Source organism: Rutilus rutilus (assembly GCF_951802725.1).
Source record: "Rutilus rutilus genome assembly, chromosome: 1".
Classification (NCBI taxonomy): Eukaryota; Metazoa; Chordata; class Actinopteri; order Cypriniformes; family Leuciscidae; genus Rutilus; species Rutilus rutilus.
In genome coordinates, this window is record NC_140209.1 from 48017406 (window position 1) to 48040649 (window position 23244).

The window sequence follows — 23244 nt, forward strand, 5'->3', positions numbered from 1 at the left end:
AACAACAAGACCAATAAAAAACAGAGAGTGAGAGAGAGAATGTGTGTGTGTGTGTGGCATCTGAAAACATCCTTAATTGGGGAATTTTTTTTAGGGGTGGGGTTGTGTATAATCATTCTAAATAGATTTATACATAAAAAAACTAAAAAAAATAATGAATATAGAAAGATTACAATAAATTATGAATTTTTTTATAATTATAATTACACCATTCAAAATTTTAGGGTCAGTAAGTTCTCTTCTGCTCACTTAGGCTACGTTTATTCGATCAGAAATATAGTAAAAACAGTAATATTGTGTAATATTTAAAATAACTGTTTTCTTTAATATTATATTAAATGTAATTGATTCCTGTGATGCAAAGGTGAATTTTCATCATCATCATTGTCACATGATCCTTCAGAAATCATTATAATATGATGATTTGCTGCACAGGAAACATTTCTCATTATTATCAATGTTGAAAACATTGAAGAAAGAAAGTGTTGTAGCTGCTTAAAATGTTTGTAGAAACCGTGCTAAGGATTCTTGGATTAATAAAAAAGTTCAAAAGAACAGCATTTATTTGAAACAAAAACTTTTGTAACATTATAAATGTCTTTACTGTCACTTAGTCACTTTACTTTAGTCACACTTATTTTTTTATTCAAATCCTTGTCCTTGTGGTGAAATGGTTTTGGTCCCCATGAGGAAAACAGTTTATAAATCATACAGAATGAGTTTTTTTGAAAATGTAAAATGCAGAAAGTTTTGTGTGATGGGTAGGTTTATGGCTGTTTAATCTTGTTTTGTGTGTGTCCAGTGTCCGGTGTTAAAGCACATTGTCAGATTAACTGTTGGGATTATAACATCTGTTGAAATATAGTAACCACTTTTTAATACAAGAAAAAGGTTTATCCAACACAGAAAAAAAATTCGTTCCACATTCAGAATTATGGCTAAACAGATCGTCTAACACACATTACATCACACGCACATTATTTCTAAAAACATCTTGCCCTGTCTCGCATGCATTTTTGATTGTACACTGGCCCCTATACCCCTTCGTGATATTCAATCCTCTTTATTTTCTGTTTCTCTACTCTCACAGGGTTCGATGCAGGAAGATAAAATTGCTGACAGAGGAGACCTCCAACCTCAGGTGTGTGTTTGGGTGCTGAGTGAGTGTAACTGTCCTGCTGTGAGTGTGTGAAGGTGAAAGTAAACTGATACCTGCCCCCCTCCAATGTCATCAGCGACTAGAGAGTTTAAATTTAACAAAATGTTTTATTTGAACTCAGATGAATACATACTTGATTTGCAGGACAGTCATCAAGTGCATTGTTGGCAACACGATCAAAATTCACGACGCATGCAATTAGTCTGGTCATATACAGAATGCTGTCTACAGTGTGCTTCACAGGTCTGAAAATAAATTGGCATCTGATGAAATAAAATAAGATTTATAGCATAGCTGTGATTCGCGTGTACAGTATTTACGGAGAACCATGTATCACAGTATACATCAGAGAGGTCAAGATAAGAAATCAGGCACAAAAACGATAGAACAGGAGCGCGGGATTATTAAGACAGGCACAAGTCAAATGTAGATATGAAGTTTGAAAATTGTTCGCATGTCATCACAGTATCTGTGTGCTCAGGGCTCAACAGTTCTGCAGTTCTGACTGAACTGCTTTGACTTAAACATTTCAAAAGGTTTCGGTTGAACAGAGACACGTTAAATATGTGGTAGTTAATCATAAATATCCTCAGTGTGAACCTTCAACTTAACCAAAATATGTTTTGCGAACTTTAAAACAACATTTTCTGCATTTTGCTACGACATGAAGTGGGTTTGACCAGTGCATCCTGGGAATTACTGCTCAGGGGCAAAGATGTAGTCTAGAGCCTGTCTCTCCGCCGCAGCCACATTAGGATGCCACAGGTCCACACTGAAGATAACTCTGGGACCATCTTCAGGCCCCCCTAGAGGACAAACAGAAAAATGTTGCTTACATATGCGATCTCTAGTATCTTTTACAGTTTAAAGTCACCATGAAATCAAAATTGACATTCTTATTCTTTTTTTTTTTTATGGAATATTGCTGGATTTCTTGTAAATGAATAGGACGCAGGAGAAGAAAGTTCAACACGCTTAGGCCGTGTGTCCACTAAAGCGTTTTTCACGCGGCTGGCGTATTTTTTCAATTGTTTTCAATGGGAGCGCCGCGTTTTTAAAAAGCGCTGAGCGTTCGCCGTTTTTTACAGGTCGACGAGAGTTGAAGAATGTTCAACTTTGGGTAAAACGCAGCGCTCATCACTGTCACTTTTTAAAGATTAAATGCATAAAGGATCACAAAACCAGTCACAAGTTGCACGGGCATATTTGTGGCAATAGCCAACAATACATTGTACGGGTCAAAATTATAGATTTTTCTTTAATGCCAAAAATCATTAGGATATTAAGTAAAGATCATGTTCCATGAAGATATTTTGTAAATTTACTACCGTAAATATATAAAACATTTATTTTTGTGAGTGAATGCAGCACAGTCGCGGACATAAATGAACAACTTTAAAGGAGATTTTCTCAATGTTTCGATTTTTTTGCACCCTCAGATTCCAGATTTTCAAATAGTTGTATCTCGGCCAAATATTGTCCTATCCTAACAATTTGACTCGGATAATTAACTTGTATGATGTATAAATCTCAATTTAAAAAAATTGACCCATGTGACTGGTTTTGTGGTCCAGGGTCACATTTGTGTTATATAACATTTGTGTTATTAAACATGCAGGTTTGCGTAATATTCTGAATTTGCATTTCACTGTTTTTATTCATTTTTACTTTTTGTGCAAGTGAGATGAGTAAATGCAAACTCACTTTTAATCTAGAACAGGGGTGCCCAATCCTGCTCCTGCCGATCGACTGTCCTGCACAGTTCATCTCCAACCCTAATCAAACACACCTGCCTTTTAATTTTCAAGTGATCCTGTAGACCTTAATTGGTTGCTTCAGGTGTGTTTGATTAGGGTTGGAGATGAACTGTGCAGGACAGTCGATCGGCAGGAGCAGGATTGGGCACCCCTGATCTAGAACTACAATAACCATCATGTTTAAAGTGCACACAACACCTCTGCACATTACTCCTGTTCTCTCTCAACATGGGGACACGAGCTGTCAGTCAATAAATGGTAAAACAAAGTAACTTGCGATACTTATTTGAAAAAATAACTCAGATATTCTGTTGTAAATTTAAAAGTAATGCAATACTTTACTAGTTACTTGAAAAAGTAATCTGATTACATATTTCATGTTACTTGTAATGCGTTACCCCCCAACGATGTCTCAAATTCCAAAAGAAATTTAGAGATCTTCAAACGAATGCAGACATTTCTCATGTAACTAAATAATGTAAGCTAACTATTCATATTATTTTTGCTTTACCTACTACACTACCGTTCAAAAGCTTGGGTCAGTAAACATTTTTTTTTTTTTTAAATTATATATTTTTATTTAGCATGGATGCATTATATTGATCAAAAGTGACAGTAAAAACATTTATAATTTTACAAAAGCAGCACAACTGTTTTCAACACTGATAATAATAATAATAATGTTTCTTGATCAGCAAATCAGCATATTATAATGATTTCTGAAGGATCATGTGACACTAAAGACTGGAGTGATGCTGAAAATTCAACTTCACAGGAATAAATGATATTTTAAAATTGAAACAGTTATTTTAAATTGTAATATTTCACAATATTACTGTTTTTACTGTTTATAAAAGAAAAACAAATGTGAGCATAAAAACGTACAAATCCAAACTTTTGAATGGTAGTGTATGTCAATAAAAATTTGTGTTGGTTTTATTTCTTGATTTTAATCAAATCTTTTTTAAGAGAAACATCTGAGACCCAGCTGACACAAATGAAAAAGCATCATGCTCATTGAAAATTATCCATGTGCCCTCTCAGATTTGTGCTTATGTAACACTCAACTAATCCCATTTTACACAAATGCAACATACTTAAATAGTTTTTTTTCTTTTCTTTTTTCTTTGGTCATGTCTGATTTCATCTAGGGCATGATCTACCACAGGACTACCACTGGTCCCACCTCAGAAACATAAATGCATAGCATAACTTGCATAACCGAGAACTCCATTTAGTTTTCTGGTCAATGAAAGAGTAATCACTGAGTCGTCAGATTTTCCTCTATTCTTCGCCTTCAGAAAGTCTATTATCTTTATTGTTGTAGTTTGGCGAGCTGATTATAGATCTGTTGCAGCTCCTCTCCTTTAGCTAGCATATTATGGTTAATGAGGTTTGTACAAATTTAGTTTTCTGACCATTATGTGAGATGGTATGCAGAAAGGAGTCATCCACAAGGAGGCAGTGTCCCTCTGACCAACACTGAGGCTCCCCACCCACCACCAGCTCACACTGAGCAGGCGTCTGAAGACCTGACAGAGACATCGACATTATGTTGGTGTATTATACATTTTACACACACACATACACACACACGTATATATCATCAGCCAATTGTTTACAGGCAGTCCACAGAAGAGGATCAAGCCACAACATTTTTCTCAGTGATTTAGTGTTGTGACTTACCCAGATGGCAGCGCAGACGCGTGTTTGTAGGGCCATAGGCCCCTCCCAGTGTGGCCCCTGGACCCAGGAGCCAGAAGCCAGCGGACCCCAGAGAGTTACTGCTGATGAAGGTTCTGAGCGAGAGGAGGGTTCGGTATGTACACGGACACGCACGGCAGTTACTGACCACACACACCCCAGCGGTGTAAAGTGGGAACACTGTCTGGCCCTGAGAGATGAATACATGAGCTCATCATATATGCATATGCACACGACACATTTTCCTTCTTTATATACCTGCTGGGAATCTTTTGTAACAGACACAGCATTTTTGTAGCCTGATTACTATGAGAGAATGATGAATTGAATGCAAACCGATCCCTAACAGCAGTGCAGTGCAGATATTGATTGGAGGATATTAAGAGAGGCTGACAAGGACAGCCAGAGAATGAAAGACTCTTGGTGAATGAGCATGCTTGATGAAATACAGCAAGGCAGAACACAAGTGATTTGTTTACCTAAAAATAAAAAAGTCAATTTGCTCCCTCATGTTCTTTTAAACCCAATTGCTGTTATTTTTCTTCTTCTGTGAAACACTAAGTGAGATACTTTGAAGAAACTTCACAGCAGCAAAGAAGGATATTTTCAGGGAATTACAACCCAAATTGTGATGTGTTGATCACACAAAGCTATCATTGCTACATCATCTTTCTATCTACATACATGTCAGTCCGTCCATCCGTCAGTCAGTCCGCCTATACGTCCATGTCTGTTGATTGCAAAACTAAGATCTTAGATCTTATTTATGCACGAATCATACCTGTTTTGTGAACTGGTTCATTAAAAATATATATTTTTTAAAGCAGAAAAATAAGCAAGCTATCGCCATCCTGCCAAAGGCCTAAACTGACAAGAATAAACAAATTAAGAAAATAATAATGGAGAGAAGAACACTGATTGTCTTCCAATGGAACGAAAGGATTCTTTTCTTCTCTGAATGTCAAAATGGAACACTTACTTGACATTAACTTGGCCAAGAAGGATAATAAAAATATGTTTTTGTTGCCATTTGTATCTATCTATCTATCTATCTATCTATCTATCTATCTATCTATCTATCTATCTATCTATCTATCTATCTATCTATCGTTATATCTATCTATCGTTATATCTATCTATCTATCTATCTGTCTGTCTGTTGTTCAGTCTATGTCCCAGTAATCTGGAATTTAAAAAGGCATTCTCAATTCAGTTGTGAAAGCCGCACAATTCTGATGAACTGTAATTGTATAGTTTGTGCGGACGTTTAATAATCAGATGAACAGATTTCACTGCGACTTTTACATTTGTTACTATGACACATTGAAATTCCTTAAAATGTCTGCTTGAGACTAATACGTTTAGTCACCTTTGGTCCTGGATAGCTCCACCCTAGCTTTGTATCAATCCCCCTCTGGTACACTGCCTGAAACTCAGCAAGGATTTTGGGATAACTGGCCTCCAGAACCTCAATGTCATGACGATGAGCATCCCTGGGAAAGAAAGGTATGCTGGGAACATCTGGGAGGTAGAAAAGATGAGGCTTCTGAATAGATGGGCGATCATTGTTCCTGGCCTAGACAGCAGCGAGGAAGAAGTTGAGGGACAAACAGTGACATAAATTTTAAGCTACAACACAAATATTCAAGAAATTGTAGATAAACCTCAAGTTATCCTACTTTTCCCAACTCTGACCTGATTGCGCAGACCCTTGTGAATCCGCCCCATGCCGGCCCAACTGTAGCGCTTAGCATATTCCTGTAGTGCTCTATACAACTTCCTGCTTCCTGCTGAAGCGTCGGTAGGGAACGGGGCATGGCTCAACACCGGTGTCAGGTAGCTCTCTGTTCCCTCCTCATCCTCCACCGCCTCCATAGTGATGGCCGCAGATGCTTTAGGGGCAGAGTGTATGGGGCTGACCGGGGAACGGCTGGATGACCGAGAGAATGAGGACCGGCCGGAGCTGCTTTTCAGCATTCCAGAGTGGGATGGTGGGTCAGAACCAACGCGGTAGCAGTACCAGAGGAAGAGAAGCAGGACGGTCCAAAGTAGCCCGCTGAGGGGAGGACCACCTAGCAACGCACATGGGGGAAGCGGGACCAAGTCCAGAGACCAGGACATAATGCTGAGAGAGTGAGCTTCACCAGAAAAAAAGAAAGAAAGAAAGAAACTAATACTTTTATTCTGAAAGGATAAAGTTATTCAACATGACATTCATGAACTTGTGCTTGGTGGATGAGACTTTCTCCAGTCTGTAAAATCAATACACTTTGATTTCCCTTCCTCTGTGTGTTTATGAATAATTATTCAGCTGACCACAGGTAATGAACATGGTAACACTTTACAATAAGGTTTCATTAGTTAACATTAATTAACTTCTTTAGTTAACATGAACTAAGAATTATCAATACGTCTACAGCATTTATTAATCTTAGTAAATGGTAATTCCAACATTTACTAATACATTATAAAAATCAAATGTTGTGTTTGTTAACATTAGTTAATGCACTGTGAACTAACATGAACAAACAATGAACAGCTGGATTTTTATTAACAAAAGATTACAAATGTATTGCTCACTGTTTCAGTTCATGTTAGTTAGTGCATTAACTAATGTGAACAAATGAGACCTTATTGTAAAGTGTTAATATGAATCCATTCGATGATATAGAGTTCTTCTCTCTCGGTCTATTGCATAATGATTCCTGCTGCAGTCAGTTTGTGTGGTCGCTTTCATTCTCAGAACTCACGTTGCTGAAACATTTCACACGGATATCCGGAGAGAGCGTGACGACGGAAAGAACCGATTTTTACCGAACGTTAGGCTACAAGTTACCATTCGGACACTTTAAATAAGCTGTGCTGTATGTGTGTTCGCTTACCACTTCTCCACGTCTTACTCAGTCTCTCTTTCCCCCTTCGTTCTCACCACGTCCCTTCCTCTGTTTATCTGCAGCCCTGAAAATACAGTAAATTCCGCATTCAATGCTTCCGTAAGGATGGAAGAACGACTCCTCCTTCTTTACGGAACAAACCGAAGATGTTGTATTATTACCTTTGTCCATGTACTGACGCATCGGAATCAGCCAGTCACTCGTTGCTGGGTTGTTAAGCTGTATTTTAAAATTCTACCAAGCCTCTTGCTGTTAGCCGAGAACCACCGGGGCAAGTTTCAGCACCGAGACGCTGGACAGCTCCTATGCAGAGCGCCGTCTACGTCTTGCGCTACTGCAGTACAACCACAGTGTGGCGCTAGTGAGGTGGACACAAAAACACCCTCAAACCAACCAAATACCACACTAGGGAGTCCGATTACTAGTGGCGAATCAGTGATTTCAAACAGTTGTGTTCGATGAACACTAAACAGGACCCAAAATCGGTTCAGTGATTATTTCATGTCATCACGTGGTCACTGGCACTAAACCAGTGGTTCCCAACCCTGGTCCTGGAGCACCCCAACACATCTGAAACCCATCTGAGACCTTGGAGTCTTTACTAATGAGCTGAATCAGGTGTGTTTGATTCGGGAGACATAAAATGTCCAGGACCAGGACAAAGACTTTATTGCTGCTTTATAAGATTAAGAGCTTTAGTTTCCATATAGTCTAGATCAACTTTGAATAAAGAAAAGAGAGGTTTAGCTAGAAGTGAAATTAGTGAAATTTAGTTAGAAGAAAACATAAATTATGTAATATTTTTTGAATATTCAAACAACCCAAAGAAATCATCTTTAAAACTTAAAGAGTCACTTACAAATAAGTACACAGTAAAAATTCTGTGTGTGTGTGTGTGTGTGTACATTCCCATAACATTTTCCTCAGACGAGTGATAAAAACAGCTATTTATTGCAATATCTGGCTTAATTCTCCTAAGAAAGGTTTTAGTTAACCTTATGAATCAATGTTATTTATTTTACTTTATTGGTAAACAGATGAGACAAGGACCCCATGGTATAGCCTATTATTCCAATATGGTATTATGCAAGGAATTGTTATTGTTATAGCTCTGAATTTTTTTTTTTTATTATTATTTTTTTTTGCTCTACAGCAGTGGTTCTCAAACCTGTCCTGGCGTACCCCCAACACTGCACGTTTTCTTTGTCACCCTAATCAAACACACCTGATTCAACTCATCAGCTCATTATAACATGGGTGAATGAGCTGATGAGTTGAATCAGGTGTGTTTTATTAGGGAGACAAAGAAAACGTGCAGTGTTGGGGGTACACCAGGACAGGTTTGAGAACCACTGCTCTACAGAAATGCATATGCTTCCAATGATTGTGTCAGTTAAGTTCAAATGGTAGGTACATGGCCATGGAAATGGAGTAGGCTACCTTACAGAAATAGAAACACTCCAGAGTGAATGGCATTGAAAACAACAGCACATTCATTAGCGGTTAAGAATTTTATATTTCTGTAAAAAACTTGAAGACTCAAAGCTCTGGAAAATAAAAAAATAAAAGCTAAATGGATTTGAAATGCGTCATTCAAAAACAAAGTAGTCTTATAATACGTATATTATATTATAATATAATACTATAATACAGCTGACCAATAATAATTTGTCTATTGTCAATTATGATACCTTTTAAATTACTACTGGAAATATGCAGAGCTAAGAAATGAGAAGCTATATGGAGATATAGACCTTATTCAGAGCAGTGCTGGGTATGAAGGTCTATAGGACGCAGATGTCTTGTATCAAAAATGTAGCAAAAATTCCACTTGCAAAACTGCAACAATTAGTATCCCCAATTCCCAAACGATTACAAAGTGTAATTAAAAGGAAAGGTGATGTGACACAGTGGTAAACCTCTGTCCCAACTTTTTTGGAGTGTGTTGCAGCCATCAAAATAAAAAATTGCTTATTTCTGTCAGGACCACTATCGTCAAGTACGATTGACAATTAGCATATGGATTGGCGGTATGGTTCTGTTCTGGGCAAGAACTCCCTGCGCATCCATGCAGCCTAGCACATAATATGAGCAACAATAACCCCCTTATAGGGTAAACAGAACAGAACCAACATGAATGTATTGCAGATATCATTAATTAATTTTAATGTACAACATAATTAGAGAATTTTAGTCTGATTCAAGGGGAATCAGAATGGCAAATCCTGACTGACGAGAGGAGGAGCTGGGGATGGAGGAGGGTAATTAGCTCCTGAGAAACGTGATAGCTGCTGATAATACTGAAGGAGCTTATATATACAGTGATAGGCGGTGTATTCCTACATGATCTCCACAATTTTGAGTTTTTCTCTAGTCAAATTCTAAGACAACAAAGGCGACAACAATTGAGACTTTTCTCTATACGAAATGGCCAAATTCCTGTTTTCAAATGAAATATGCCCACTGGGGATCATGAGATATTTTATTTCTGCTTTATCACGATTTATCACAGAATTCAGAACACCCATTTCTCTCTACGAACGTAGCCTATATCTACCACACACACTGTTTTTAAACCTTATCGTTATGCTTATTTGTTACTTTCAAAATACATCTGAATGATTTTTTTTCTGCATGGTCCATGTGATTTAACAAGAAAGGCGTTTTTAAATATTTGGTCCGCACATTTTTCATTATTTATTGAATATTTGTGACGGTGGAAGAAACATTAAGATAGCCTTTAAAGGAACAAAATAAAAGGACAGCCACGTGATAAACCGTGTCAGTGAGACTGTTGTTGTTGTCTCGAAAAGTCCTCGGGCACGCTCAGTCCGTGGGTGAATCGTTCAGAACGGATTTGTGAACCGGTTCATTAAAACGAACCGACTCCACAACATAATTCGGACATCGCTAATTGACAGTCAACGCGCCAACCACACGGGTAGGAACTGCTGCCATCTATGCCTGTTCGTTCCACTCACCTGCTATCCTGCCATAGGCCTAAACGGACAAAAATAAACGACTGAAAAAATACAACCAAGAACGAAGGCAAACTGTTTTTTTTCCTTGGGTCGAAATCTTTACTGTCTTCTCCCAGGGTTCGAATGGAACACCCGTGTTTGACAGCGTTCGGGAGCGTACTAATGATTCTTTAAAATCCGTTTGACGCGCAGCGCCAGTTGTGGTATTCTGGAGGGGTGGAGGAGCGAGAGACGGAGGATCACGCTAGAAACGCAGCAGCGAGAGCGGTGCTGGGGGAAAAACACACGAAATATTAAAAGAATCACCAGGACAAGAGAAGAAACCCAGTGGATTCATTCTGACGAATAAAAAAAAAGCGCAACTGCGTATTGCGGGTGCGTATGTTCTGTTTCCCTCTGATGTTTTTGCGAGCATGTAATGTCGCGCGACAGCCAGCTGCATAAAGATGCAATGGATGCGTTCATGAAATCATTGTAAACCATTTATATTGATCCAGTATTGCTTTTCGTGCGAATTTTTTTGGGGTTTTTTTTTTCGTCTAGACGCCTTGCTAATGCTTTATTTTGGGGGGAATGGGCGTCTTGCGTCATAGGAAAGGATAAGAAGAAATGTTTTTGAATAACGGTAGCGTCTGAATAAATTATCTGAACGCTTCTGCCCGCAGTGTCAGCAACATCATCTGCCAGCACATTTTATCGTGGACATAATGTCTGTTAGTGTGGGTATTATAAACTAATGACGAGCCTCAAATTGTTCTCATCTTCATCTGTATTATTTATGAACCCCTTGTTTCTAATCAGCGTCGGTGTGTGCGGTAAATACTAAATGAGGCTCGTGATGGTGACTGGGCCACTAGAAGCCCAGACCTGCTCTCTGCTACCTGCCTTAACGGTGACATCATTGATCACTGAACGTGGGCACGTCAGGAGCCATATGTCTCGTGCACTGTCAGGCCTTGAGGGCCACGGCGGGGCCATAATAAGATCTGATATATGGCAAAAGCACCAATGACTTTGAGGGAATATTTTACGAGATGACGCATTTCTGCAGTATGTTTATTTTAAACCTCTGATTTTTAGCGACATGTCATCATTAATTATTTTACATTTCAGATATAAAAATCCTAACTCATACATTCATAGCTTTAAAGACCCCATGAAATTGTTTGACAGACAGTTTTCTTTCTAGTGTTCCTGTATTTCCTGTTGCTAGCAAGTTTAGGTGGGTCTTATAAAGCAATAGCTAATAAGCTTTGATGAACGTGACGGTTATGAACCAGGATTTAAATAGTGGGTTTCAGGTATGGGGAGGGACATTTTCATTCTCAAGACTGAGCATATGATTGGAAAGAAATTGGTAGTATGGGATAACTAATGTTCTTGAAATTCTCTAATGCTCACCAAAGATGCATTTATTTGATTAAAATGTATAGTAAAACGGTAACATTGTGAAATATGATTACAATTTAAAATAACTTTTCTATTTTAAGATATATTAAAATGTAATTTATTCCTGTGATGTCAACATGATCCTTCAGAAATCATTCTAAAATGCCGATTTGCTGCTCGATTTGCTTACATTTTCACGGGAGAGTCAAATTTTTATGTATATTCACTTTTAGGAGTACACTAGCATATAGCTGACTTCAAATCTAACAGACAGGAAATAAAAGTCACAAAACTCTTTGATATAATGTGTTCTTTAAGATCACAACCTTTGACTTACAGTCTTCCTTAACTTTGATATTTCCCATTTTTTTCTTCTAGATACCTCTTACTACTTCTTTTCTCTCTCGTATGCTTGCACCCAGGCTGTCCTCTCATATTAAATAATGGTGTCCACAGTTTTTGCTGTGACACTGTCTGTCACACTGCTGCATCTGACTTCAGGTAATGTGCACATACTTGTGTGAGTGCTCTTGTATGTTTAACTATTCATGCAAGGTGAATGTACATAGTACATGCCGATCACTTTAGCTTAAAGAAGCTAAGTCTGATAGTTCCGTGGTTTTTTCAGGTGCATCTTTAGGGACATCAGACACTGAGGCTCCTCCCACCGTGACCTCTAGTCCCCGCCCCTTGGGAGAACTCCTCCATGCTGCACTACTGAGTAAGGAGTACCTGGGCCACACCCCTAATAACAGAGGTCAGTCTTTCCTAAAAAGCACACAGCAAACTGCATCATTTCAATAACGAACCAGTTCATCTAAACCTGTGATTTAACCCACAGGTACAACTACTAACCCGACCCAGGCCATCCCGTCCATCAGAGAATCAGAACCCGCCTCCACAGTGATGTCACCAGGAATCCTCACCACTGCAGTGACCTCATCGGCTGCACCTCATGCAGGCCAATCAGGTTTTGGGAGTGCCGTGACATCACCACCAGCCGAAGAAGAGACCACAACTACTCTAATTACTACAACAACAATAACAACAGTGCACACCCCAGGTATCATAACCAACAATACCGTATAACAGTTGAAGACAACGAATCATTTTCAATATGAAGACTTCACAGATTATGTCCCTCAATGGGACCATTCAAATGAATTTATGTTGACTTTAAAACGTTTAAACTGTCTCTCTCAAGTTCAATGCAATGCCAGCCTGTCAGGAACGGAGGGAATAGTCGAGTCCCCTGATCCGCTCTCCTCCTCATCTCCCTTCTCCCCACTGGAGTGCACCTACAGCATCACTGTGTATCCTGGATATGGGGTTGAGATACAGGTGTGATAACCTCACCGTTAGCAAGGTTTCCATTGTACCCTCATTTAGCCTATCTGTGGGTCACTATGGTTACTGCCTGTTAACATAGCTGATGCATCTTGTTGGCATTTGCATGGGGGATGTCATTTTAATGAGTTCTGGAATCTTTGCCCTTGATACAATCTTGGGGAATGACATCATTAGCTGTTGTTATGGTAACACCATCTGTCTGTCTTGAAGGTAAAGAAAGTAAACTTGTCCAAGGAGGAGTCACTTACCATTCTGGAGCTGGGTGGGACAGCTCCACAGCTTTTGGCCAATGAGACGCTAATGAGCGAAGGTCAGGTGATTCGTAGCTCAACCAATCAAGTGCAGATCCACTATAAGAGCCTGAAGCAAGCCAATCATGGTGTTTTCAGCTTTCATTATCAAGGTATTAATTTTTCTTTTAACTACTGTTCAAGAGTTTGGGGTATGTAAGATTTTTTTAATGTTTTGGGAAGAAGTCTCCTGGGCTGCATTTATGCTGAATACACACCGTGTCATAATTACCGTAATTTCGACGTCCTACTCTAACCTGTTCACGTCCTCGGATTGGAAATTATGCATATCTATGGCAACACTATCAATGCCTAAATGAATCTGCAGCAATCAGTTGGCACAGCGGTCACATGGTGCAAGTCGGAGCTCTCAGAAAATTCCCAGTGCACAAGTTGTAATTGTGAGTTCTACGAGGATGTGGATGCTTTTTACGAGCTGGAATGACGTGAACGCAGTTTATTTGATTATAAATACAATAAAAACAATGATATTGTGAAATATTATTACAACTGTCTTAGAATATTTTAAAATGTAATTTATTCCTGTGATGTCAAATCCGAATTTTCAGCATCATTACTCCATTCTTCAGTGTCACACGATCCTTCAGAAATCATTCTTTATAATAAGGAATGGAATGATGGAACCTTATTATAAAGTGTTTCAGAGATCTTTAGTAACATTACTCATTATAATCTTTACTGTCACTTTTTATCAATTTAATAGATCCTTGCTGAATAAAAGTTTTAATTTCTTAAAATTAAATTTTCTTAAATTTCTCCATTCCAGCGTTCCTCCTGTCCTGCTCGTTCCCCCTCTCCCCTGAGGCCGGTGGAGTGACTGTAACTGATATCCATCCTGGTGGTCAGGCTCACTTCCATTGTGATCCAGGATTTGAGGTCAGAGGTCACGAGGTTGCAACATGTTTGAACTCCACCCGACCCAGATGGAGCACCTCAGAACCCCAGTGTGTGGGTGGGTTGCATTTGTTCCCCGTTCAGTTATTGACTTATTTATTTAGTTTCATTATCTACAGTGGCTTCAAGACGCCTCCATTTATTGCCTTGTGTATAAGCATTCACATGTGTTTTTGTATATTAAAGCTGTATCTTGTGGAGGATGGATTAGAAATGCCACTGTGGGCCGCATCCTCTCTCCAACCCTCCCCTCTGCAAGTAACCATAGCAGCGGTAGCAACCTGAGCTGTCATTGGCTGCTGGAAGCCAAGGAAGGCCACAGGCTCCACCTTCATTTTGAGAGGGTGGCTCTTGATGAAGACAATGACAAGTAAGAGTTCATGTCTTGCTCACTCATGTATTAAGTTACTTATCTTATATCTCTATTAGTGTTGGAGAAGCCACTTTAAAACTACTTATGATTCAAAGTAGACTTTCAAAAACATGAAAAAAATCGTATCAAATGCCAAACTTTTGAAAACATAATGTAAAATGGCAGAATTATTGTCAAATTTTTTATTTCACTACAAAAAAGTTGACTAGAATGCTGTGCAGGGAGTTTATTCAAAAGAATCAGTGAATCATTGAATCTTGTTTGAACCAGTTCATTTAAATGAACACACTATTTTGTAGTGTTTCACTATTTCACTATTTCACTATTTACACTAGTTTGCTGTTGATAAACGAACATCCGAGATCTACCTCTTCTTCCTGCACAACCTGCCATGATCTTGATCCTTCCAGAATAATTTCATTCTCTTAATGTCACACCTTTCCTAATGTAGTTTTCGTTCCTTTTCCATGACCCTCCTCCGTTTTCCTAGGCTGATTGTGCGCAGTGGGAATAGCTCTACAGCTCCGCTCCTCTTCGACTCGGATCTGGATGACGTTCCAGAACGAGGCTTCGTGAGCGAGGGAATGTGTCTCTATGTGGAGCTCACAGCAGATTCCTCCTCCATCCCACTGCTGCTGGCACTCCGCTATGAGGGTAAAACAACCTGTTAAACATTCAACAAAATAGTTTTGTTCACTGTTAAAAAAGAGTCTAAGGCTGCATTTACACTGCAAGTCTTAATGCACAGATCCGATCTTTTGACCATATCCGATTTTTTGGCTCGCCTGTTTACATTCACTTTAGACAGGACTGGTATTCGACGTCTGTGTTTACATTAATTCCCGCCCAAAATGATTTTCGGTGATCGTTTTTGCTATGCACATGGTAGACCCTGGTTTTGAATGGCCGTGCTATTAAAATTAACGGGCAGAGGTTGAAAAGCAGCTCCTGAATGTTTCTGTGTTGGCGCAATGTCTTTTCTTTACAAAGATAACGTTCGCACCTCAATTAAAAGCTGTGATTGAGCGGATAACGGCACGTCTGCCTCATGAATAATACAGCATTAAAAAGCTATCTTTGTGAATAAACGTGTCGTCCTCGCCTTGTGGTGGGTTGGAATTCAAAGGGGAATCGGATATGCGTGTTTAGACGTAGGTCGGATGACCAGATATCGAATAAAAATCGGATCTCGTGCGGATTTTTTTGTTTACACGTGTGCAACAAATTCCGATTTGTGTCAGATGTGAGTAAAAGATCGGATTTTTTTAGCCAGTGTAAACGCAGCCTAAGTATATTTCATCACTATAAGCCACATAAACCACTATAAACTTGTTCATTTTCATTACCACAAAAACCTTTTTACATTTATATAATTCTTAAAAGATGCTTGTCTAAAGAATGCCGAATGCAGTTGGTTATTGTGATGTCACACTAATTTCAGGAAAAAGAAGAAACTCAAAATTACAATTTTGTACCTTCAAGTCTGGATTCTACAAATACTTTCACTCTCACTTAATAACTTCCCATCCTTCCTCTTTTTCCTATCTCTTTCAGCCTTTGATGGAGAACACTGTTATGAACCTTACCTGCCTCATGGGAATTTCAGCAGCAGTGACATCACCTTCCCTCTGGGTACTATAGTAACCTTCTCGTGCTCTCCTGGTTTCGTCATGGAGCAGGGATCAGGAGTTATGGAGTGTGTTGACCCCAATGACCCTCACTGGAACGAGAGTGAACCTGTCTGCAGAGGTATGACATCACATATAACCTCATATTTGAGACATATACCTGTACAGCAACTGTACACTACCATTCAAAAGTTTGGGGTAAGTAAGATTTTTTATTTTTTATTTTTTATAAATGAAATGAATACTTTTTATTCAACATTTATTTAAACACTAAATTGATCAAAAGTGACAGAAAAGATTTTAACGTTGTTATCAAATAATTCTTATTCAAATAATAGCTGTTCTTTTTAACTTTTTATTCATCACAGAATCCTGAAAAATTTATTATGATTTCCACCATAGTGTTAAGTAGCACAACTGTTTTCAGCATTGATGATGTTAATAAGAAATGTTTCTTGTGCACCAAGCATATTAGACTGATTTCTGAAGGATCATGTGACACTGAAGACTGTACTGATGCTGACAATTCAGCTTTGTCATCACATGAATACATTACTTTTCAAAAATATACATTTTCACAATATTATTTTTACTGTATTTCTGATCAAGTAAATGTAGCCTTGGTGACAAAAGAACCTTCTTTCAAAAACAAATTGCACAATGATCTGCTGATCATCATTAGAACTGTCAACTTAATGGGTTAGTTCACCCAAAAATGAAAATTCTGTCAGTAATTACTCACACAAATTAAGATATTTTTGATGAAATCTGAGAGCTGGCTCGCTCCTTCATAGGCTTCTATGTAATCAATATCTGCCAGCCCAGAAAAGTTAGTAAAGATGTCGTTAAAGGTGCATTGCGCAAGTCTCTGAGTTTTTGCAGAACTATGCCCCCTTCTGGCGACACGCGATACTGCAACCAGAGTTGTGCAGGCGGTTACGTGGAGTTTGCGTTGGGGTTTGGGATGAACTAGAAGCCGGTCTCTTTGAATCCATCTTCTACTTTTGCCAAAGTCGCTTGAGTTGTCTTCGCTGATGCGGATAATGGCGGCGAATACACAAACCTGCCAGACATAGCCAGGTGAGCGTGAACGCGCATGACGTCACGCCCAGTCGATTCCGTCCCGAATCCCTCTTATTTATTTTACTGTACAGGATTATAGAGGCAATCGCAGAGATCATAGAAGGGCTCATTCAGCCCATTAGGCAATTGTTTAAGCATGTATGGGTTAGAAAAACGGGTATTTTTAACATGAAAAGTTGCTTAATGCACCTTTAAAATAGTCCAAGTGACTACAGTGGCTCAACCTTACGTTTATCAAGCGGCGAGAATACTTTTTGTGCGTAAAACAAAACAAAAATAATGACTTTATTCAACTATTCATTTTCTTCTGTTCTCGTAGTGTAACAGCGTAGAGCTTCTATGTTGTACGTCACACGCATCACACACATGACCAGCATCGGCCAATAGTAAGCCTACGTTCTGACTTGCAACCCAGAAGCGCTACAGTACTCTGTTACACTACGTGAACTCACTCAGAGGCCCACACAGAAGAAAATGAATAGTTGAATAAAGTCATTATTTTTGGTTGTTTTTACGTACAAAAAGTATTCTCGTCGCTTGATAAACTTAAGGTTGAGCCACTGTAGACTATTTTAACAATGTTTTTACTAACTTTTCTGGGATGGTAGATATCGATTACATAGAAGCCTATGAAGGAATGAGACAGCTCTCAGATATCATCAAAAATATCTTAATTTGTGTTCCGAAGATGAACGAAAGACTTACGGGGTTGAAACAACATGAGGGTGAGTAATTACTGACAGAATTTTCATTTTTGGGTAAACTAACCCTTTAACTCATTTATTTGTACAATTACGAAGAAAATAATCCTTGTAACATTGAAATGATTCTAATTCAAAGATCATTTAGAGTACATTTAGAAAATTTTACCTAATGGGGCTTCAAGGGGGCTTCATCTCATCTAATCCCTCTGGCCCAATAATATGAAAGCTATTCTTATAAGATTCCTCCTCTTTCTCCTCTTCTCAGCTCTGTGTGGCGGGGAGCTCACGGACACAGTGGGAACAGTGTTGTCTCCTGACTGGCCACAGAGCTACTCTAAAGGGCAGGACTGTGTGTGGCAAATACATGTCAGCGAGGACAAACGCATTGAATTGGATGTACAAATGTAAGTATATCTATTTGACTGTGCCAGTTTGTGTTTAAATCTATTTATGGTATAATTCTATTTCCCTCTCTTTTGCTTGCAGTTTGAACATCCGCCATAACGACATTCTCACTCTATTTGATGGTCATGATCTGATGTCACATGTGATTGGACAGTACCTGGGCTCAAGAGAGAGGTTCAGGGTTGTATCAGGAGGTTCAGAGGTCACCATTCAGTTTCAGAGCGATCCTGATGACTCTACGTTTATACTGAGCCAAGGCTTCCTCATTCACTACAGAGGTAAACACATCAAAAGGGTTGTGCTTATTTCATTTGTTTTGTGTTACTGCTTGCTGTGATGTCACTTCCTTTCATTTCTTGCAGAGGTGGAACCAAATGACACATGTCCTGCCCTTCCGCAAATTGAGTTTGGCTGGAGCAGCTCCTCCCACCCATCTCTGGTGAGAGGCAGTGTGTTAACCTATCAGTGTCAGCCTGGTTATGACATCGTTGGCTCTGACATCATCACCTGCCAATGGGATCTCTCCTGGAGTAACAACCCGCCCACCTGTGTGAAAAGTGAGCCCAGTTATATATGTTTTTTTTATGGTTAGAAAACACTTTGTAAAGGATTAAGAGTGATGACTTTGATTGGTCATTGTTTAGTGGCCAGTGGCCATCATTTGCCGGTTTAATTAATTGATTTATATTGTACACACGCTCTTTTTCTCCTGGCTTTAATGTGCCTCCAGTCCAGCAGTGCCCTGACCCAGGAGAAGTGGTCAATGGAGCACGCTCAGTACATCCGGAGTCTGGTTTTGCTGTGGGAACTGTGGTACGCTTCACATGTAACCAAGGTTATCAGCTGGAAGGCCCGAGCCAGATCTCTTGCCATGGCAGAGACACCGGCATGCCCAAATGGAGTGACCGCAGCCCAAAGTGTGTCTGTGAGTACATGTTAGTAAGTAAGGAGTGTGAGGGATTGCGTCTGGTCGTGGAAAAATACATTTTCAAACAATTATTTAAAAAATCCCCTCTTGAATCTATATGGATTTGATTCTGTAGAATTTGAAATGGATTATTATTAATAATTAAGGCTGTCAAAATGAATGCATACATGCATATGGTTAAATACATTGAATGAAATTAAAATAACAAACAAAAAACGATAAGTAAAAAAAAAAATCCTGATTAAAGATTTAAAGTCTTATTAATAATGGTAAATTATTAAATCATATAGTACTATTCAAAGGTTTGGGTTCAGTAAGATTTTTTTAAAATAAATACCTTAATTCAGCAAGGATGCATCAAATTGATCAAACGTGACAGTAAAGATATTTACAACGTAACTAAATGATTGTTATTTCAAATAAATGCCGTTTGAACTTTCTGTTCGTCAAATAATATATCATGGTTTCCACAAAAATACTGTATTAAGCAGCACAACTGTTTACAACATTGATAATGATGATAAATGTTTTTTGAGCAGCAAATCATCATATTAGAATGATTTCTGAAGGATCATGTGACACTGAAGACTGGAGTAATGATGATGAAAATTCAGCTTTGACATCAAAGGAATAAATTACATTTTAAATATATTTAAAGCGAAATCAGTTTTTTTAAATGCTAACAATATTTCCCAATATTATAGTTTAAATTTTTTTTATCAAATAAATGCAGCCTAGGTGAGAATAAGAGACTTTGAAAGGGGTCATGACATGGATTTTTTGTTCTTTAAGGTTCACTTAAAATGTTAAGTTATTTGCACAAAAAAATCTATTTTTTAAGGGGCGGCGCTGGTCAGTAAACGGTCACTGTTATGATTGGCTAACGTCATTGCATAGGAAACTCTATCAAAGCCGCCTCGCTGCTGCACGCGAGTAAGTGTTTTGAAAACATTAACCATATAAAGCCATCATTTACAGTCAAAGCATCATGAAATCGTTTCCTTGAGCTTTGTAATGCAGCTCCAATACAGTTGGCTGATACATCTGTCAACAAAAGTTTCTTTGCGCACTTTCCATTACACTGTAACTCGCTTAAAAAAACCTGCAAATCTGCAGTTAAAGTCTCTGAACAAACATATAATCCTCCGACACGATCCAGGACACCATTAAAAATAAACCATCCACTTGTCTCTGACGTATCCTGCTTAAGTCTGTACAGAGACGCAATTAAGCTGTTTAAACAGGACGCATCAAAGCAAACGTTCCTTTACGCTGTTCGTTGATGTCTTACTATAAAGGCAGGCATATGCTAATGCATTTGTCCGTGTGACGTCACAAGTCCCCCATTATCTAAAAGAGCTGTTTTTGGAGATTGAGTAAATAAATGCTTTGTTTACAACGAGGAGGACGTTATAAGCTCGAAAACTTTTAGGGTGTCTTAATGGTACAAAGACCTCTTATGTGTCAAAAGATCAAGCCAAATTTGATTTCCGATGTCATGACACCTTAAACAAAAACTTACCGACCCCAAACTTTTGATCTCAACTGTATGCAGGATAAAACTTTACAGATACAGCTAAATATCTTAGCCCATGTACAATGAAAATTCATCTCTAATGTACTAACCGATAAACCATCAATCAAACATATTGCCTGCTATTTTTCTGCTAATCAGTAAAATATGACCCATGCCCAAACCCGGGTGTGCCGGACAACGGCTACCAGACTCTGTACAAGCACAGTTACCAGGCAGGTGAGACGCTACGTTTCTTCTGCTATGAGGGCTATGAGCTCATCGGGGAAGTCATCATCAACTGTGTCCCAGGACACCCCTCACAGTGGAATAGCCCACCACCCTTCTGTAAAGGTATGTGAATGTGAACTAGTCCAATACATTGAGTCACCATTTTTATCTGAAGAAATTAAAGTCACGTTTTCTTTGTTTTTAGTGGCCTATGAAGGGCTACTGGACGATCATAAATTGGAGGGTAACGTTGATTATCATTGTATCAGTGATATCCATATTGCTTTGCTAATCTGGCCCACTGTGTCATGTAATGATGTCCATGCTATTAACTTTCCTCTTTTCAGTGTCTCAGTCATTAGAGGCGTCTCATCAAATGCTGAGTGAGAACATTGCATTGGCTATCATCCTGCCAATCATTCTGGTCATCCTTCTGATTGGTGGAATATACATGTACTACACCAAGTAAGTTTAGGAGGCTTGAGTTTTTGAATGCTTTTGGTTTGAACGTTCGTTTGAACATGTTTTGATTCATACATTTATTATTTATTACTGAGCATTATCTAAGAGAAAAGATTCCTCTGGAATCGTTCATGATGTCACCAAGGAAAGAAAGATGTGGATTTTTTTCTGACATAAAACGGCCACTTTCCATGATTTCCTAATCCGATTCAAACCTCATCTTAAATAACTCACATTACCAAAGAAAAATGGCTTGTAAGTGCTATTCCATGTTGGCTTTAAAATTCAGTTATTTTCACTGATTATTGACAAAACCTTCGTTACAGCTGCTCCTTATTTAGGTCTTCTGTACTAACACCTCTCGCCGTCTCAGTGTGTGTAGGTGGCAGTGGAAACCGTTGTTCTGGAAGTCTCTCTCTCACACCCACTCCTACAGCCCCATTACAGTGGAGTCGGACTTTAACAACCCTCTCTATGAGGCAGGGGTAAGATGCTCACAACCAAGTGGAATTTGTACTTATTAACTGTTAGGATGTACAATTGAATACCAAATCAAATGCATGTTCATGCATGGAATCGCAGTCTGTTTGCTATGTTTGATCTCGTGTATCTAATCTTGGGAAGCCTAAAGTTCATTGTAGTCAGTCGGTTTGGACGGTATACTTTAAATGACTCACTGATTCATTTGAGTCTCTGAGCAGAAGTCACAGCATTCTCTATCATATTTTATGTGTAGAATATGTATAGTAAGTCTCTTATGCTGCATTTATTTGATCAAAAATACAGTAAAAACACAAATCAAATTTTGTGAAATATTATTACAATACATTTTTTTTTAATAAATGTTCAAAGTAGTTAACTATTTAAAAATAAAATAAAATGTAATTTATTGTTGTGATGGCAAACCTGAATTTTCAGATGATTTGGTGCTCAAGAAACATCTCTTATAATTATTAATGTTGAAAACAGTTGTGCTGGTTACTATTTTTGTGGAAACCATGGTACACTTTTCTTAGGATTCTTTGATAAATAGAAAGTTCAGGACAGTACGTTAATAATAATAGTTCAAGGACAATACATTATGAATGTATTTACTGTCACTTTTTATCTATTTAATGCAAGGATGAAAAATAATCATTTCTTAAAAAAAAAATTTACAATTTTTTTTTACTGCCCCCAAAATTGTATAAGCTAGTGTAGATGCTGCTGTTTGTCATCATGTTTTAGTTTCAGTTATAAATTAGGACGTTTTATTTTGTTGTTATTGTATTTAGTGTCAATATATATTGGTTAATGGTCACACTCCTAATGAGTTCTTAATGAGTTCATTCATAAATCCTAATTCTTTGGATAAAAACCACCATTAAATATTATATTATATTATATTATCCATCCTATATGCTGGTAAAGTGTGTTTGTTTTTTCCTCTCTCTCACTGTAGGACACGCGAGAGTATGAGGTGTCCATCTGAGACGAGT

The 23244-nt window shown here is 38.4% G+C and overlaps 2 protein-coding genes across 3 annotated transcripts in view; one reads left to right on the forward strand and one right to left on the reverse strand.

Moving 5' to 3' along the window:
- Positions 1 to 1249: 1249 nt before the first annotated feature.
- Positions 1250 to 8055, reverse strand: asphd1 (aspartate beta-hydroxylase domain containing 1). Its single transcript, XM_084430504.1, has 7 exons — positions 7676 to 8055; positions 7503 to 7578; positions 6316 to 6758; positions 5990 to 6196; positions 4603 to 4810; positions 4335 to 4448; positions 1250 to 1965 (listed from the first exon to the last, which is right to left on the reverse strand). The coding sequence occupies exons 3-7, from the start codon at positions 6739 to 6741 to the stop codon at positions 1856 to 1858; spliced, it is 1065 nt and encodes a 354-aa protein (XP_084286630.1). The 5' UTR covers positions 6742 to 6758; positions 7503 to 7578; positions 7676 to 8055; the 3' UTR covers positions 1250 to 1855.
- A 2378-nt stretch (positions 8056 to 10433) lies between these two features.
- Positions 10434 to 23244, forward strand: part of sez6l2 (seizure related 6 homolog (mouse)-like 2) — a 14024-nt gene continuing 1213 nt past the window's right edge. The window contains exons 1-19 of one of the 2 annotated variants that reach the window (XM_084405368.1): positions 10434 to 10870; positions 12307 to 12385; positions 12513 to 12641; positions 12726 to 12947; positions 13089 to 13225; positions 13445 to 13637; positions 14312 to 14497; positions 14626 to 14809; positions 15303 to 15466; positions 16367 to 16561; positions 18493 to 18631; positions 18714 to 18910; positions 18995 to 19189; positions 19363 to 19557; positions 21236 to 21427; positions 21510 to 21548; positions 21652 to 21769; positions 22140 to 22251; positions 23208 to 23244. The exon at positions 23208 to 23244 is cut by the window's right edge and continues 1213 nt beyond it. In XM_084405368.1, the coding sequence (XP_084261494.1) occupies positions 12328 to 12385; positions 12513 to 12641; positions 12726 to 12947; positions 13089 to 13225; positions 13445 to 13637; positions 14312 to 14497; positions 14626 to 14809; positions 15303 to 15466; positions 16367 to 16561; positions 18493 to 18631; positions 18714 to 18910; positions 18995 to 19189; positions 19363 to 19557; positions 21236 to 21427; positions 21510 to 21548; positions 21652 to 21769; positions 22140 to 22251; positions 23208 to 23237 (2685 nt within the window). In that variant the 5' untranslated portion in view covers positions 10434 to 10870; positions 12307 to 12327 and the 3' untranslated portion in view covers positions 23238 to 23244. Of the gene's footprint in view, positions 10871 to 12262; positions 12386 to 12512; positions 12642 to 12725; positions 12948 to 13088; positions 13226 to 13444; positions 13638 to 14311; positions 14498 to 14625; positions 14810 to 15302; positions 15467 to 16366; positions 16562 to 18492; positions 18632 to 18713; positions 18911 to 18994; positions 19190 to 19362; positions 19558 to 21235; positions 21428 to 21509; positions 21549 to 21651; positions 21770 to 22139; positions 22252 to 23207 lie in introns of both variants that reach the window. The other variant, XM_084405367.1, reaches the window with a different exon arrangement.